Raw genomic sequence first — 19,207 nt, 5'->3', positions numbered from 1 at the left:
TTTCTCTATAAAATCAGTGGAACTGGATTTGCATGTAATCTCCTTTCTCTTTTCAGTCCATTTCATGGCTGCTCCCCTTTCAGACGCCCGATTGGGGGAAAAATTAGGCACTGTACCCTCTCTGCCTCCTCTTTTTCCTGGAAGCATCAAGCGGTTCTACCCCTTCCCAGACACCAGGAGAGAGGCAAGACTGTGAGGTCAAGGGGAAATCTGGGGGCTCCACCCTCATTTCCTCTGTCCCAAACTGTCCATTCCTCCTGCCCATAGTCCTTTCTGGCCAGTGGAGGCTGTTAGGGAAGAAAACAGGTCAAATGAAGGGAAAACTCATAGCACGCTGTTAGTGACTTACTACATTCACCAAAATTTAAAACAAAGCAGGGCATTTTGAAAAGGGTGGTGTCTTAAAATAATTCTGCTAAGATGTCAAGGCGCTGCTTTTTATTACCAAATAATACATGTGATAGACATCCATGAGCCCCACTTGACCTCAGAGCTTTATCTCTGATAATGGGGAAGAGTGGGGCACAGGGAGGAGGGGAGGAGAGGCTCAGGGAGGGGTAAGGCTTAGGGACTGGGTGAAGTTCTTTGCACACATTACTTGGTAATAAAAATGCTGAGCATTTATTGGTTACTTTTTTTAGGCTGCAATGAAATGCCCCCATGGAAAATGTCTGAAGCAAAATGTCAAGTGTCCAGTTTTAAAGCAGAGGACAATGCTTAGTGTACAGTATTTTTGGCAGTATTATCCCCACTGTTCTCCAAGTCACCCAGGCTTAAAACCTTGGCACTAGGAAAGGAACATGCACCAGAGCCTTTGAGATATGTGTTATCTGCAATCCCACCTTACAGATGAAAAAAGGACCTTTTTCCTCAGCATTATATTCATATATCCTTTAATGTTTTGTTCATGTATCCATCAAATACCTTTTATGGGACAATGCTAAGCCACAGAGACATAAAAATGAATAACATAGTCGTGCCCTTAACGGTCCGGCTCAACAGGCATTTATTGAGAGCTTCCCACATATCAACAACTGCAAAGTGCTAGCATATACATACGTATCTGGATTTCAGGGAGAGCTTTCAGAAGATGCCAGAGTTAAGTCTTAAGGAAATATGGGGCTTCCCTGGTGGCGCAGTGGTTAAGAATCCGCCTGCCAATGCAGGGGACACGGGTTCGAGCCCTGGTCCGGGAAGATCCCATATGCTGCGGAGCAACTAAGCCCGTGCGCCACAACTACTGAGCCTGCACTCTAGAGCCCGTTAGCCACATCTACTGAGCCCACTTGCCACAACTACTGAAGCCCACAAGCCTAGAGCCCATGCTCTGCAACAAGAGAAGCCACTGCAATGAGAAGCCCACGCACCGCAACAAAGAGTAGCCCCCGCTCGCCGCATCTAGAGGAAGCCCGTGAGCAGCAATAAAGACCCAACACAGCGAAAAATAAATAAAAATAAATTAAAAAAAAAAAAAAGTCTTAAGGAACTAGCAGGAGTTTCCTTGATGAAGTGGAGGGAGGGGAAGGGCATATCCAGGCATATATCCAGAGTATGAGAGGGAGACAGGAGCTAGAAAGACAGGCAAGAGCCAGAACATAACAGGCCTGTACACCAAGCTAAGGAGTTTGGATTTTATTATGGAGAGAATGGGCAACAGCTGGAGGACTTTCAGAAGAAGATCAACACAGACAGATGTTTTGTTATTGTCAGGCTCACCCAAGGGTGGACTGCAGACGACTGGAAGGAAGCCAGGGTGTGAATGCAGACAAACCAGTTAGGAGGCTATTGCCGTAATCTTGGTGAAAAATGACAATATAAACTATGTCAGAAACAGAAAGCATGGAGAGCAGAGACCTATTTGAGCAATATTCTATAAATAGACATGACAGGATTGACTACTGAACACATGGGGGTGCAATCCAGAGTTTCAGATTCCTCCCAGCTTCCTCCTTCTAGCTTAGGCAATTATTTGGCTAGTGGTACCAAAGAGCGTGTCAGGGCACGCAGAAAAAGCACATTGATTTTGTTTTCTTTAAGGTAGGCTGGGGAATCTGAGACCTGTGGGGCATCCAAGTGGAGACGTGTATTAATCAATTAGCTAACTAGACCCTGCGCTTTTTAGGTTCAAGATATTTATTTACAAGACTACTCCATAAGCGTGTGGACCTGGCACTCTCATTTCGAAAGAAACAAGGCATACCGATTTGAAAAATGCCATTTTTCATGCTAAAAAAAAAAACACACTGAAAATGTAGGGGTTTAGAGTTAATAACAAAACGTCATGTTACTAGCTGCCGAACTGACACGGCAGATCAATGTATTTTCTCTAGTAAGTTAAATGCAGGGTTCGAGTGGTTTCCTCCCCACACCACAGGAAAATAGCGGTGTACCCGGTATTTAGATCCAGGAATTCCTTTTAGCAGGTTGGAAGAGCAAGAGCTGAGAAATGCGCCCTCCCGTGGCAGTGGAATGAGGGGGCTCTAGCACCCTTTTTACCACCAAACAAAGCCCTGTAAAGAAATGCAATTTGCGGGGACGAGAAGGCCACAACGCCGGTACTGCTACACCGCGAAACCAAAAGAACCCTCCCAGGGGCCGGGAACCCTTACCTGTCAGGTCGGCCGAAGGAAAATTTCACTTTCGACTCAACAAAATACGACCCCAGATTTGACAGCTTGCAGTTAAGTCCGCTCGGCGACAATTAAACACCCTGAAAGCCAAAAAGCGTACACTATCCGGATTCTCTCCAGCTGGCAGGGCAGGGCTCGGACCACGTGGGTGGTTGTGACCAGCCCGAGCGACCAGCGCAGGGCTGGGGCAGGAGGTGTGTCCTTGCGGAGGGAGGCGGGGCCTGCGCAGTGGGCGGGGCTTGGGCGGACCCCGGCTACCGGCCTCCTCTCGCCTACTTTCCCCCTTGCCTTCGCCCTTCGAGCAGCCACGTAATGCCACGTCCCCGCGCATGCGCATTTCGACAGGTGGTGGAGGCTGTTTCCGGGCTTAGGGGGCAGGAGCTGCAGCAGAGTAAGAGGCGGTGGTGGCGGCGGCAAGAGAGCGCTGAGTGCGGGCTTGGGGGCCAGGCCCTGCGGAGGACAGGGGAAGTTATCTTTTCTTTCCCGACGGGGCCGGTGGAGCCGGTGGCTGAGCGGCAAGATGAATTTCCTCCGCGGGGTTATGGGGGGTCAGAGTGCCGGACCCCAGCACACAGAAGCCGAGACGGTGAGAGGAGCGGCGGGTCCGGGACTTGGGAAGGGTCCGGGTAGGAACGGGGACGGAGGACTCGGGGGCCCGGAGGTCACCTCCCGCGCGTCACCGTGGGCCGGGAGTCCACATGCCTCCTCCCCCTTTGCCCCTGTGCCTTCCTTCCTCTCCTGAAACCCTCGAGTTGTTTCCTCACGCCCCCAGCGAAACCCGCAGCGCGGCGGCTCGGCCCTGCTGACAACAGCTCCGCAGGCCGCTTGGTGGTGGTCCGCGAGTGGTACCGCCCGGGAAGTCATCGATCCGGGGCAGGGGTGGCCCGACCTGTCTCCCACGCCCCTCGGGGCCGCGGGCCTGTCCCTCCCGTTTCGCCAGTGTCTACCCTGGCGGTGAGGAAAGTCCACCTCCCTCCCTCGCGGTTTGGAATGGGGCTTTGGGGAAGATTGCAAGAAGGTTTAAAACCCAGCTGTTGACCAGAGCAGTTGGCTAAGAATAATACGATAGTTTGGGCACAAAGCTGCCTGCCCCTGTCCCTTCAATTGGAGACAGGTCGTTCTGCCAGGTGTTATTAGTTCGGACCCCGTTTTTCAGTCTTACCCAAATATTTGGGAAATACTCCCTCGGACGTTGTAGGGATCTTTCGCGCTCAAACTGCTTTGGAAACACATTTCCCTTCCATTCACCCCATTCAGAAGTCTGAACTCGTGGTAACAGGATTTGCAGCGTCACTTTAAAAAAATTGTTAGCTACTGCAAACAGTATTTGATAAGTTGGCTCGATTTTAGGTTTAGGATAAACTTTCTTCGAAGTTTGGTTAAGTGTCTATTAGAAATGAGTGTATATGACTTTTTTTAAACTAAGCTTTTAATTTGAGAGTAATTTTAGATCTACAAGAAAGTGACAAACTATGACTTTTGAGGGGGGGCGCTGCGTTGGGTCTTTGTTGCTGTGCGCCGTATTTCTCTAGCTGCAGCGAGCGGGGGCTACTCTTCGTTGCGGTGCACGGGCTTCTCATTGCGGTGGCTTCTCTTGTTGCAGAGCACGGGCTCTCGGTGCGCGGGCTTCAGTAGTTGTGGGACACGGGCTCAGTAGTTGTGGCGCATGGGCTCTAGAGCGCAGGCTCAGTAGTTGTGGTGCAAGGGCTTAGTTGCTCTGCGGCATGTGGGATCTTCCCGGACCAGGGCTCGAACCCGTGTCCTCTGCATTGGCAGGCGGATTCTTAACCACTGCGCCACCAGGGAAGTCCAAGGTATGGCATTTTAAAGGTAAACTTTGGGTAGTATTCGTAGACATTACTGGGTTGTCTATGAACATAGATCCCACGTTCTGTGTTCTTGAGATCCTGAAGGGTAAATAATAGCTTTCATTTGTCAAGCTCTTACCTTGTGCTGGGTACTGTGCTCTTTATAGTTCACATTCTCCTTAGATCCCTAACCACCCTGAAAGATAGGTGATAGTATCCTCACTTTACAAATGAAGAAATGAGGCTTAGAGAGGTGAGGTAACTTGACTTAGGTCACACTGCTAGTAATGGAGCAGGGATTCAACCAAAGTTTGCCTTACATCAAAGCCTAGGCTTTATTGCTGCTGCCTCATATTTTAATACTTATCTGGGAATTTTGGAAATTTATATAATTATTAAAATTAACCTCACAAAATCTGAGTTAGAACTGTTTAAAGCAGAAGCTGAAAGCTGGTGAATCTATCTTCCTTCATTTGAAAATCAGGAGATTTCACATACACACACACACAAACTGATATTTGGCTTCTCTTGTCCATTCCCACCGTGGCTTCAAGGCAGCTGAGTTGTGCTCTTAGAAGACCATGCTCTCTCCAGGTTACCATAGTCACAGCCCACCCCTTCAGCTTTTGTTCATGTATTTTATCTGTCTGATATTTTTCTCTGAGGCACCAAATTTTATAGTGTGGTTTATTAGGGCTTGCTTTGGAGTTAGACCTTGATTTGAATCCTTGCCTTCCACCCCTAATTGGATTGAACAGGCAAGAGATGGCTAAAACCTTATGAGTAAAATAAGGAAAATGCCTACTCTGATGGGTGTAATGAAGATTAAATGAAATAAGGAATAGAAAGAGCCTAAGACTTAGTATGTGCTTAATAAAGGCTAATTTTTATTACATGTGTTAAGGGAAAGAATACTCTTTTTGTTATAGTTAGTTTTGGCACAATGACTTCTGTGATGTACAGTTAACTGGGTATAGGATTTTAAAGCTGAAAGGCCCTTTGCAGATCATCCAGGTGGAACCCCCTTATTTTACAAGTTAGGAAACTGAGGCACAGAGCACTAAAGCAACTTGCACAGTATTGCAGAGCTGAGACTAGAACACTTTGATCTTGCCATAGTGAATGGAACAACATAGCTTTTACATCATGATTTCAAAGTGAAACTTGAGTATCAGATGTGTCTCTTGTATATATAAACTGAAAGGAAAGTTGGGGGGGGGTCCTTGTTCTTGCCTAACTTTGAACGTGTATACTCAAAATTGGAGAACTAATATGTCTTCTGATGAGAATTAATAGTTTATTCTGAGTTACAGTATGAATAAAATTTATTTCACCATCTCATTCCATCAGGAAGAATAATTGGTATAAGGAGTCATGGCTCACTAACTTAGAAGTATTTATAGAGCATCAATAGAGTGTGTTGGTACAATATTAGATCTTTTAATTGGTGATTTGAAGTGACCTGGATATTCCAGTTGCCAGAGCTTAGAATATCTAACTTCTGCATTATCAGCTAGTATTTTGTAGGTTTGTCCATTCCTGCACAATTAAATTATTTCATTGTAGTTTTCCATCTTTTTTGCTATTCTCATCTCTTTGCAGAGGAAAGCCTCTTTTCATTGTCTAAATTCTACTTCTCCTTTAAATCCATCATCGATCCCTTCCCTGATTTGCACCCCTTACTTCTTTCCCCCACCAAACTGCATAGAATCTCTTTCCCCTCTGAGCAATCTTCACAATTTAAGTAGATTGTGGATTTCTTAGGCTCTTTACCATTTTCTACCCTTTAAATCTGTGCCATCTTTTCTGGACTCTTAAGCGTCTTTTGGGCAGTGTTCATATATATTTTATTTTTATTTTTAATTAATTAATTTTTGGCTGCGTTGGGTCTTTGTTGCTGCGTATGGGCTTTCTCTAGTTGTGGTGAGCAGGGGCTACTTTTCGTTGTGGTGCGCGGGCTTCTCATTGCAGTGGCTCCTCTTGTTGAGGAGCACGGGCTCTAGGCCCATGGGCTTCAGTAGCTGTGGCACGCGGGCTCAGTAGTTGTGGCGCACAGACTTAGTTGCTCCGCGGCATGTGGGATCTTCCCAGACCAGGGCTCGAACCCGTGTCCCCTGCACTGGCAGGCGAATTCTTAACCACTGCGCCACCAGAGAAGTCCCCACAGATATTTTAATCTTTGTTTTTCCATAGTAATACTAAATAAATATTTGTTAAATGAATTAATTATGGTGTTATGAAAGAAATCACAGATCTGTAATTATAGCAGCTTACCAATTACTAGGTGCTGAAACAATACTTTTTAAAGACTGTAGGAATCAAAGTTCTGGAATGATTGAAATTCATTACGTCAAACTTTTTACTTAAAGGATTTTTCAGGTTTGCCGTGCTTTGACTGCTTTCCTGCTTTTTCTTAACTAAAGTGCCTGCTAAATGAGTTGTATTATTGCTTGCATAGTACCTAGCTTTTTATACTTAGTTAAGAGTAACTTTGGACTGGTATTAAGATGTTCTTTAGAAACAAAATAGTAAATATTTGTGTTTGTATCATATGATAGTCAATAATTCTATAAAGTTTGGAATATTTTAAGTCTAGAATTTCATTCACATTAAACCTTTCCTGTTTTAGAGTCAAATACTTTTTAATTTGATTTCTCTTTTTTACTTTAGTAGAGAAAGGCACTGATTTCTGATGATTGTAGCCTCCTTAGCCTTGGCATACTTTGTTAGGTCCAAATAAACACTAGTTATAGTAAAAATCCTACTCATTCTTTTGTGTGCTGAGACATGCTTAATTTTCCATCTACCTTCCAGCTAATATCTTTTTTTAAAGCGAGTTTCTTGCAAATTCCAAGAAAAGTGTTAACTACATTCGGTGATAAATCATGGAGGGGGGGTTCTCTTCTCACATTGTGTCCCAAGGCATGAAAGTTGCAAAAGTCCAGAAAAGATATGCAGAATTACTCTACTGTTAAGGCATCTCTTTTTCGATCAGACTTTGGTCAGCTGGCTTAAAAAGCAAAAGGGCTAACAATATGGACACAGCTGTAGTTTCTTTTAATAAAAATTGTTATTAAGGAATGTGCACTTAAATTTAGACATAGTTTTGGTTTAGTCAAGCACATGAGATACCACGTTACTATAAATGTGTAGCCTGACTCCTATATCTGGATTCCTGTTTCATATTCTACATTAATAACCAGGTGAGTGTAGCAACTGGTATGTGTTTTCTCTCTTAGCTCTCTTACAATAAAAATGTCAGAGAAAGCCTTAATAATGATTTGTGTTTTGATCACTTCTATACCCAACCAAAGATGTCTCTTATATTCTTTTTAAGTAGTGTCTATTGAAAACTACATGGCTTTTTTTTTTTTTTTTTTTTTTTGATTTATTTATTTATTTTTGGCTGCGTTGGGTCTTCGTTGCTGCTTGTGGGCTTTCTGTAGCTGCAATGAGCGGGGGCTACTCTTCGTTGCACTGTGCGGGCTTCTCGTTGCGGTGGCTTCTCTTGTCGCAGAGCACGGGCTCCAGGCGCGCGGACTCAGTAGTTGTGGCTCCCAGGCTCTAGAGCGCAGGCTCAGTAGTTGTGGCGCACAGGCTTAGTTGCTCCGTGGCATGTGGGATCTTCCTGGACCAGGGCTCGAACCCGTGTCCTCTGCATTGGCAGGTGGATTCTTAACCACTGCGCCACCAGGGAAGTCCCTACATGGCTCTTTTGAAGGTTTATTATGTATAGATTTTTTGTATAATTTAAAATTTGCATACCAAAGCATGTCCCAAAGAAAGTGAGTAGATGTACTTGAAAGGGTTCTGTTACTAAAGAAGTGTGTACTGAGTGATGGTCAAAAACAAAACAAAAAACCTTATACTTATACAAGGTTTATTAAACAGGCACTGTGTTATGTTTTCAAATATTTTCAAGATGGAGATATAATGTAAGTTGTGTTTGCCAAATCTAATTGATGATATACATTCTTTCCTCCAGGAAACCTTGTAGGTCTAGTGTTCTGAGGAACACATTTTGGTTACTATTGTTCTAAATGATATATTTTTTTAAAGGAATGCTACATTTTAGAAGTCCTTCATTATCATCAGTTTTATGGAGTTCATGAAGTGTTGCCCATTTGGCTGCCTAAAAGACAAAGTAATTCCTGATGCTTTATGGTTTGAGAAGTAATTGTAATCACTTCTGAATTATCTTTTAGGAGAGAATGTAAGAATTTCTTACATAAATTTATTTCTCTTTTTATACATTTATCTCTTATTATTTATACTGTTCTGTCTGATTTTTGTGTTGTAGATATCATAGTAAAGACAAGCTTATATTTTTATACCTCAGGAAGAAATGCCATAAACATTCTTTGTATAAAAGGTTAGTCATCTTTAATTTGAAAACTTTGGTAGTGTTAGACTTTGAGATGCTAGCATTTGTTATTTGGTAGAGAAGTTTCATTATGATGCCTTGCTTAAAAGGGTGTGCTTTTGGAAAACATAGTTCATTTCTGAGAGAAAGCATGGAGAATAAATGCAGTATGTTATGTCAGCTGACTTATTGGTAATTGTAATGGAAATAGATTGTGTTAGGTTTATGGATTTATCTGCAGAGAGACTGTGTTTGACTGTAATGTTCCTACTTTTTTTTTTTTTAGATTGTAATAATTTAGGTCATCTGAAGATAAGTCTGGCTTTTGCTTTTTCTTCTTTTTGGAAAATCTTCTCAGTAGTAGAGTTTGAGTTAAACCAAATTTCTAGCACTTTTTTGTATTTGAAAACAGTAATTTTTTTTATTCCATTAAAACAATATAAATGAATTGACTGTTGATTAGCATGAATTATTTTAGTCCTATAGTCATGGTTGGGGAAGTTCTCTCCAAAAAAGTTATAACTATGTTTTAAGCTTCATGAAGGCAAAGTTATATCAAATAAGTTGGTATTAGGTGCTTGAAAAATATTTGTTGAATAAATGATTGAATGGTTGAATTCAATTTTTTTAAATTGACATTCCTGACTTTCTTTTTTGCATGTCAGTTAAATAGTTACTGAATACTAAAGAAATATGGATTTCTATTAGGAATTGTGAGAAAATATTGCAAACTACATTATGTCAGTGTCCTTTAAATGTGGCTCACCATCCTAGTTTTATGCCATCTTCTTTTTTTCCCCTTTTACTTCTCAGGGGTTTTTTAGTTTCACATTCCTCATCTCAGGTTTTTCTTTCCTAGTCACTCCTATTCCCATTGCTTCTTTTTTGGTCTCCTTTGTGTATTACTGAATAAAAATAAATGACACTATTAGTAAGCAAAACAAACAAACATTAAATTCAGATTATAAGGTAATTCTGATTATGCTCAATTTATCAATTATTAATGGAATTTTTTGTCCTTTTCATATTTTTCTTAATAAGTGGAATTGTGAATCTCACATGGCAATTACTGAAAACAAGAGTCCTGAAACATAATCACCTGCATGAGGTTATACACATTAGTTTACTAATTAGCTTTTTATTTTATTACACAAAATTGCAAACAATACTAGTAAAGTTTAAGTCTTCTTTGACTACCATCTCCAATTTCAGTTCTCTTTCCTGAAATAACCACTATTCTTAGTTTGGTATAAATCTTTCCAGACCTTTATGAATAATCATGCAGTATAGAATTATATATTTGTATGAGCATATTTATCTCTCTTTTTCACAAATGATACACTGTTTGTGGTGTTCTACAGCTTATCTTTTTCATTGATTGATATGTCTTAGAGATCTTTGCATGTTAAAACATACAGCTACTTTATTAGAAATTATTTAAAATATCAGATTTTTAGTTGCTTTTCTTAATTACACTGTATCCTCTTCTAATAGACTATAAAAGCATCTTGATAACAGGATCCATATCTAATTCATCATTGTATTTATCTCTGATTAACTCTAATACCTAGCTAGCATAGTATGAATTAGTTGAAATACTGCTGTCTCTCAAGTTTTTCCTTCTTATCACACCTTTCTTCTGATCCTTTTAAATAAAATTAACTCTGGGTTAAATTTTACTCGTACGTATTTTTTCTCTTTAGAACTGTTTTTTAATATGTAGTATTCTGTTGTTTAATGCAAGAATCACAAACTCAAATCCCAGCAGTGTCAGTTGGGTAGCATCATTGTTCAGTGAAGCAGGTCGGGTTAGAGAAGAGACCAGAGGTCTGGGATGAAATTGGAGCCTGCATATCCTGCCTTGAGAGTGTAGCTAGTGCTCAGCTTCAGCCAGTTGTTGCAGAGAGCCAATTTAATGGCTTTGAATCCCGTCCCACCACATACTAGTTCTGTGAACTTGGACAAGTCACTTTTACCCCCTGTGCTTCTGTTTCCTTATCTGTAAAATGTGGATAGTAATAGTGCCTATCAATAGGATTTTGGTGAAGATTAAATAAATTAAAAAGTATAAAGAATTTTAGAACATAGCTGGCACATAGTAAGTGCTATACATGCCATATTTTAACAGTTCTGTAATGCACTTTAGCATTTAAACATCTCTGAAATCAGGTTGCATCTTGTAATTATAATTGGTGGTATTTCTTTTTTCTTGGCAATACATTTAAAAAATGATAGATCTTATAATCATTGGCTTCTTAAATTGTATGAAATACAGTGTTAGCTACCATTAGCTATCAGGTTGATGTTTTTCTAGAAAAGGTAGAAATCTGGAGTTTTATGTGAAGTCTTTTGATTTTGAAATGTTGGCTTAAAAATTATTTTAAACACTGTATAGGCCAAATAGATTTTTTCAGAGGTTTATAGCAAATAACTACATTATTACTTAGTAGGTAAAATTGAGTATTTTTAACATATTCAAAGTTTTGAGTATTAAGTAGCCTTAGAATTTATCTAGTTTATTCTTCCATCTTGTAGATAACGAAACTGACTTAGAAAGCTTGTATTTAAGATACAGTCAATCCTTGTTATTCGCTGATTTTATATTTGTGAATTCACCTACACGCTAAAATTTGTTTGTAACCCCAAAATTAATACACGCAGCACTTTCACACTGATTTGTGGACAGATGCAGAGTAGCAAAAAATCAGAGTCACTGATGTGTGCATTCCCAACTGAGGTCACACAAAAAGATATTCTGCCTTCTTGTTTCAACTCTTATACTGTAAACAAGTGTCCTTTTCACAGTCTGTTTAGTGTCATGTGTTTTGCATTTCTATGCTTTTTTAAAAATTTCGCTGTTAAAACTGGCCCCAAATATAGTGCTGAACTGTTGTCTAGTGTTCCGAAGTATTGTATAAGAAAGCTGTGATGTGCCTTGTGGAGAAAATATGTGTGTTAGATAAGCTTACCTCAGGCATGAGTAATAGCGCTGGCAGCTGTGAGTTCAGTGTTAATGAATCAAGGGTATATATTGAATAAGATGTCTTTAAACAGAAGCACACGTTAAACAAGGTTATGTATTGGATCCATTGATGAAAATGTTACCAGAGACTCACAGGAACCTAGCGCTGTATTTCCTTTAGGCACAGCAGTTCAGTGTCTGCTAGTTCAGTGTTCATGGTGACTATAGAGCGTAACTATTACGAATAACAAGAACCAACAGTGTTCAGAAAGTAGATGAACAGTGAGTTAATCGGGTGGTATGTTAGAGCAGGTAATAGAATCAAAGCAAAGTCTAACATATTCTGGAAATTTCTTTAAATGTTTGTGTTATTGAAGCAGTAGTTGAAAACATGCTTATTATAAATAATTCAAATCAGTGTATAGTCTAAAGTTGCCCCTTTCTTCCTCTTTTCACAATCTTATTTCCCATTACCAGGAGTAATCTCTAATGAAGTTTGTTGTACATCCTTCCAGAGTGTTTTCTTTGCATTTACCAATATGTTTGTTACACAAATGAGTTTCTTTATGAGTGAAATAGTTATATTCATAGCTATTTGATTTTTTAAAATTTTAACAGTAGGTATTAGAATTTTTCTATTTACTAATCAATGAACATAGGTTTTTTTTTTTTAGAGAGTTTTTAAAAATGTTTGTAAGTTTCTTTGTTTCAAGCAAATAGACAGAAGTATCTTTTCCTGTTGTTACCTGTATTCTATTCTGTAACCTTACATATCTTGACTGTCCAGTTGACCTTTGAACAACACCAACGCTCTGCACGGTAGAAAATCCTCCTGTAGTTTAATTTATAGTTGACTCTGTGTATCCACGGTTCCTCCGTATCCTCATATCCTCGGATTCAACCAACCGAGGATCACATAGTACTGCAGTATTTGCTACCGAAAAAAAACCGAGTATAAGTGGACCTGCGTAGTTCATAACTGTTGTTCGAGGGTCAACTGTATTTATATCTCTGTTGATTCAGGCAGAAAATCTGGGAAGGTTACTTGTTTGCAGTCTACAGAATGGTCATCTGAAATGTGGTGCCTTGGTAGTATGCTGTGATAATGAGTACTTTGGTAAAAGGCCTAGGGACAAATATTTCTGATTTTTTACTAAAGTAGACTGGATTAATTTTTTTCTGTATTACAACTCATTCTTTTGATCAATAATGGCAGCAAAATGTTAACTGAAAAGGAGCAGGATGGCATTGAAATCTGTGGGATTTAAACTTGTCCTTCCTTTCTAATGCTCCCATCATGTAGGTAAGGGTGTTGAGGACTAGGACAAGAGTCTGTGACCTCAAACAAATAGTAAATTTATAAATTTGCTTTAAACTACTAAGTGGCCTCCTTGGTTGGATTCTGAGAGAGTGGGTGAGTTGCTAGCAATAAAGTCTCTCACCTCAGGATCCCATGTGGGACACTGAATAGACATATCCTTCAACTCTAAAATACTGTCCTTTTTCCTTCTGATGGTAACATCCTCATTCACTCTGCTTCCCTACTTTTCCACTTGCTTCATTTTTGTTACCAATTACCCACACGTCCGCCTATATCCAAATCATTGCTTAACTTGGGACCTTCTGACCAGCTGTGCTGTCCAAAGTAGTACTTTCCACCAAGTCTCTGTCTTATTTCCCTAATCATTTCCCTCAGTGCACTTATTATTTTCTGTATTTATCTTGTTTTTAATCTATTCTGTTGTCTCCTTGCTATTATAATTTCATTTGAGGAGGTACCTTCTATAGTGATTCACTGCTGTTTCCCCAAAATTGAATTTTGCAGGGCCCAGCAAGATATTAAGCACTTTAATAGTATTTCTCAAACTGACAGTGGTGAAGAACCAGTTGGATTGTTTTTTTTTTTCCCCCAATTTCCAATTCATCACAGACCAATACTTTTGTAAAATATAATAAAAATGAATTGATAGGAAAATGAAATGACAATACACACACACATACTCATGGACATACAATATACAAGCCCAGTTTTTGTTTTGTTTTTTAATTAAACAACCATAAAGGTATCCAGTTGTTACAGAAGTTTCTAATGCTTAGTCCCAGTTTCTTTTTCTTTTTAAATTATTTATTTATTTATTTTTGGCTGCGTTGGGTTTTTGTTGCTGCACGTGGGCTTTCTCTAGTCGCAGCGAGCGGGGGCTACTCTTTGTTGCCGTGCACGGGCTTCTCATTGCGGTGGCTTCTGTTGTTGCGGAGCATGGGCTCTGGGCATGCAGGCTTCAGTAGTTGTGGCACATGGGCTCAGTAGTTGTGGCTCTTGGGCTCTACAGCGCAGGCTCAGTAGTTGTGGCACACGGGCTTAGTTGCTCCACGGCATGTGGGATCTTCCCAGACCAGGGCTCGAGCCCGTGTCCCCTGTATTGGCAGGCGGATTCTTAACCACTGTGCCACCAGGGAAGTCCTCTTTTTTTGTTTTTATTGAAATATAATTGACTTGTAATATTATAATAGTTTCGGGTGTACAACGTAGTGGTTTGGTATTTTTGTACATTACAAAATGATCACCCCTGTAAATCTAGTTACAATCTGTCACCATGCACAGTTATTACAATATTATTGGCTATATTCCCTATGCTGTACATTACATCTGTATGACTGACTTTGTAACTGAAAGTTTGTACCTCTTAATCTCCCTCACCTATTTTACTCATCCCTCACCCCCCTGCTTAGTCCAGTTTCTGAACTTAACCTTGTCACAAACCACTGCTCTCTGGTCGCACTGACCATGGCCCCGATGAGGGTAGCAGCACTCTTAACTTAACGTTTGCTGAATGAATGAATGAATCACCAGCTTCAAGCTTGCGGCGCTGAATTCTTCAGACGCTGTTACTCCTTTGACTTTACCAAAACCAGAGTATTCTGAGCTATAGAAAAGTGACTGCAGATTGATATCAGACTTCAGCTGGCTTGTTCAGTCCAGCTGGCTTTTTTTGATTGTCTGATGCTTGTTTTAAATGACAAAAGAGACATTTGAATACATGCTTAAGGAAACGCTGTAGAAGTGTATGAAATGGAAAGTGAAAGTGCTCCATGAACGGGCGTTTAAGGTCCTTCTGTTTTGTTTCTTTGTCTATCACAGCGCTGCAGTGGTGGTTCTCGTAATTATGACTGTACACGTGCATATATTGCCTTAGGACAAATTTCTGGAAGTTGAATTCCAAACAGCAGCTGCTTCAGGCATTTTATTCTTTATCCTCAAGCCTCTTAAGTTCATTTCTTTCAAATATTCTTTTGTCTTATCTACCTCTGCAGCCCTTCCCCATTGCCACCACCCTAATGCCCTTTTTTTTTTTTTTTTGTTTACCCTTATTTCTTGTCCGTTATAATGATGAGCTGACATATTTTTTCTGTAATCTCTTTCTGCTCCAGTTTCTCCTTATTATCTCAGCCAGATTAGTTCTTTAAAAGTGAGTATATTAATTTCTTAAGTACTTATATGTAGTGCTGACTCTTCCGTAAATACCTGGTAGCTCTTGATTATAGCTTTCCCAGAGTGAAGCTCCAACTCCCTTAGAACAAGGGACTACCCTGGCTTGGGCAGTTAAGTCCGAGGCTTATGAGGGTCCTTACTGGGCTGTGGTGCAAGTGGAAGCTGTTCACAGGAACTACATGACAATGTTCCCCTGTTTACAAAAAAGAAAAAAAATCTTTGCAGTCCCTGGAGTCTGCAACAGGTGCTCAGGCTCCCATTTCTTTGCACAAGAGGCAATGTAGGATAGTAGAAAGCGTGTGGGCTTTAAAGTGAGACATCTGTAGCTCAGTTAGAATCCGAACTGTACCACCAAACTGGCAGGGCATTTTGGGGTGCATTGCTTTATCCCTGAACCTCAGTTTCCTCTCCTGTAAAATGAGTTTATTAGTTTAGGTATTGGATCAGCTGCTGTAACAGAGGTCTAACCAAGATAAAAGTTTGCGTCTTTGTCCAATAAAAGTCCAATTAGAAGGCAGTCCCTAGGATAGGTTAGTTATGTTCCTCAGGGTGGTCCAGGGGCCCAGGTGCTGCTTTTTATCTTGTTCTGCCATCCCCTAGGATGGTGCCCTTGTTTGAATTGTTGAAGGTGCTTCATTACCTGCAGGTTCAAGTTCCAGGCTGAGGGAAGAAGAAAGAGGAATGAAGAACAGATAGCTTCCTTTTAAGGACATGACTTGGAAGATACAAAGAACTCATTGGCCAGAGTGTAGTCACTTTCTGTGCCCAGGTGTAAGGAAGGCTCGAAAAGTAGTCTAGGTGGACAACCTTTGCGCCCAGCTAAAACACAGAGGGTTCTAATAACTAGAAGAAGGAAAGAGTGGATAACGAAGCACAATCATATTGCATTGTGTTGGTTTTTTTAAGTCAGGAATAAACGCAATAATGGTCTTTGAAATCTTCAGTTTCTGAATAAAAATTAAGTGTACTTGCGCTGCAAAATTTTTTCTTGGTAAATGTCAAATGAAAAATATAGACCTGTGTTTGGCCTAAAACATGGCTAAGGTTTTTGTAAGGTTTGGAACATATATAATATTTTCCTTTCATTTGGTTTCCATTGTCTGTAAAAGGTTGCAACGTAGCACTTTATTATGGAGAGATCACTTATTCAGAAACTTCCACTGTGTGGAATATTATCAGGAGGTAGTATGGCTTTCGCATAGCAAAAGTAGAAGTTGCAAAGTCCATGTACTCAATCTTGATTTCAAGCCTGAGTAATTTGGGGTTTTAGACATATTACTATCTAGCCTAATTATCAGATTCCTCACTCAGTAGCAGATTAAAGTCTGCAAAATTTGAATGGTCTTTTAGAAACGTATATGATGGAAATGACAGCCAAAAGCCTGATAGGATAGAAAATTAATACAAAGGAGTCATAGAAGGTTGGTAATAATAAAGTTTGTTAAACATTTATTGAGCATTTATAGGTGCCAGGTACTCGGCAAAAACTTTTATATTCATTACTTCATTTAACACCTAAGACATCCCTATTTCTGATATTGGAGAGGACTTAGGTTTAAATGCTAAGAAAGCTTATAATTATGTTCTTTGTTTAAGAAGACAGGGAAGGTTGTAATTAGTTTTAGATTGCTATCAGAAATCACTAAAATGAAAAGACCATTTTGGTGCCTGACAGAAAGTATCTGCAATAGCTTAATTATGGTTCTGGATAAATAAGTTGTTCGTATATTCATTTTTGACTCTTACCGGTTTGCAGTATGGTAATTGCCTTAAGTCACTAGAGAGAAAGTTCCGATTAAAATCCCTAGTCGAGTGTGTCAATTATATCTCAATAAAACTGTAAGAAAAAAAAAAAAAAAAGAAAAATAAATAATAAAATAAAATCCCCAATCGGGAAGAATATGTACTTGCCACTAAAACCCAAGTTTAATAGATAAAAAGCATGTTTATAGTCTTCACGTGGCTTGCAGAATCTCAGTTCCCTGACCAGGCACTGAACCCAGGCCACGTCAGTGAAAGCCCAGAATCCCAACCACTAGGCCACCAGGGAACTCCCAGCATGTTTATAGTCTTAAAAATAGTCTTGATACATATTTACCCAAACTCAGGAATGAATGGATTTTATTTCTATAATTGTAAATACTACACTTTAAAATAGTGATTAATTTTTAAGTTCCGTTTTGCAACCTTCTAAAAAACACTAGTGATTTACTTATTAATGAGAGTCAATTGAAGCAGAAACATATAATTTGAAGTCCTTAGAAATCTGTTTTTAGCTAACAGTTTAATCTTATATAATCCTTTCCCCCCCCCCCCCCCCCCGCCCCCATGTTATTTTAGATTGATCATCATTCCCAGAAATAAGAAGCATTTAAAATTATTGTAGGGAATTCCCTGGTGGTCCTGTGGTTAGGACTCAGCACTTTCACTGCCAAGGGCCCAGGCTCAATCCCTGGTCAGGGAACTAAGATCCCGCAAGCCACATGGCATGGCCAAAAATAATAATAATAAAATAAAATTAATTTAAAAGGAAAGCTTTCATATTTTAGAAATCTCCTTTGGTATATTATTTTAATAGAACAAGTATATATATGTATGTGCATAATATAAAAATTGTTCATAGATATATAAAATTTATAAACTCACATTAGACCAGTTTACTTATTTGGACTATAAATGCTATTTTCTACATTAAAATATGTATAGACAATTATAAAGTAAGAAATCATTTTCTACACCTGGCATTCCTTCCTTATATTGTCTGGTGAACTACTCATCCTTTAATTCTTGATTCAAGAGTGTCATCCTTAATATACCATTCTTAAACAGTATCTGTCTTAGTCTATTTGGGCTGCTGGAACAAAAATACAATAGGTTTGTTGGTTTAAGCAACAGGCATATATTCTCATAGTTCTGGAGGCTGGGAAGTCTAAAATCAAGGTGCTGGCAGATTCTCTGTCTAGTGAGGGCCTGCTTCCTGGTTCATGTACTGCCATCTTCTCCAGTGTCTTCATGTGGCAGAAGGCATGAAGGAGCTCTTTGGGGTCTCTTATATAAGGGCTCTAATCCCATTCATGAGGGCTCCACCCTCCCGCCCTAATCACCTTCCAAAGGCCCCTACCTCCTAATACCATCACACTGGGGGGTTAGGATTTCAACACATGCATTTTGCAGGGAAGTAAACAGCAGTTCCACTTTCAGATAGAATTCACTACTTTTTCTTTTGTGCACCTGCTTTATAAGCATATACTTACATAATTTTAATTTGTTATTGTAGTTTATTTACACAACTGTCTTCCTGTGCAAGCTCTTTGTGGCCAGAGACCATATCTTACTTTGGTTAGCGCAAGAACAAATACATACATGCTCAGTGTGTATTTATTGACTGAGTAATGACTGTGCATTCTAGTCTAAAAAAAAAAAAATTGGACTTTATAGGCAATAGGGAGCCATTGAGGATATTTTTATTATGTTAGTTTATTTTTATCAATTAAGAGCAGATTTCATATTATTTTGATCAGCAGAGTAGAGATAGCATCTTTTAAAGATGAGTTCAGTCATGAAAATATCCTAGAAATTCCGATAGAACATAAACCAGTTCACTTTATTCCATTATTACTCTTTTCGGCTTATAAAGGTAATACTTGTTCATTATCAAAATTCAAACATCAGAAATAATGTAGAAAATGAACATTTCCAGCAACCCACTAAAAGACAGTAGTATGGTACGTAGTCTTAATTTCTTCTATACATGTTCACATAGTATTTTTTTTTTCTTTTAAAAATCATTTATTTCTATGTTCCTAACTTTCCCTCTAGCAGTAGAATCACATTAATAATTCTTTTTAAAAAATTTTTATTATAGTTGATTTAAAATGTTGCATTAGGTTCTGCTGTACAGCAGAGTTAATCAGTTATACATATACATGTATCCACTCTTTTTTAGATTCTTTT

At 39.4% G+C, this 19,207-nt stretch overlaps 2 protein-coding genes across 2 annotated transcripts in view; one reads left to right on the top strand and one right to left on the bottom strand.

The window, feature by feature from the left end:
* Positions 1-2,797, bottom strand: part of G3BP2 (G3BP stress granule assembly factor 2) — a 68,903-nt gene extending 66,106 nt beyond the window's left edge. Inside the window, exon 1 of the mRNA XM_068542809.1 lies at positions 2,610-2,797. The gene's annotated coding sequence lies outside the window, so the exon portion shown is untranslated. The remainder of the gene's footprint in view (positions 1-2,609) is intronic.
* Positions 2,798-2,981: 184 nt separating this feature from the next.
* The window catches only part of USO1 (USO1 vesicle transport factor), an 88,831-nt gene continuing 72,605 nt past the window's right edge, over positions 2,982-19,207 (top strand). The window contains exon 1 of the mRNA XM_068542808.1: positions 2,982-3,216. Coding sequence (XP_068398909.1) covers positions 3,151-3,216 — 66 coding nt within the window. The 5' untranslated portion in view covers positions 2,982-3,150. The remainder of the gene's footprint in view (positions 3,217-19,207) is intronic.

Source organism: Eschrichtius robustus, chromosome 4 (genome assembly GCF_028021215.1).
Source record: "Eschrichtius robustus isolate mEscRob2 chromosome 4, mEscRob2.pri, whole genome shotgun sequence".
Taxonomy (NCBI): Eukaryota; Metazoa; Chordata; class Mammalia; order Artiodactyla; family Eschrichtiidae; genus Eschrichtius; species Eschrichtius robustus.
Note: the sequence above shows the minus strand (reverse complement) of the source record. Positions and strands in the feature narration are given on the sequence as shown.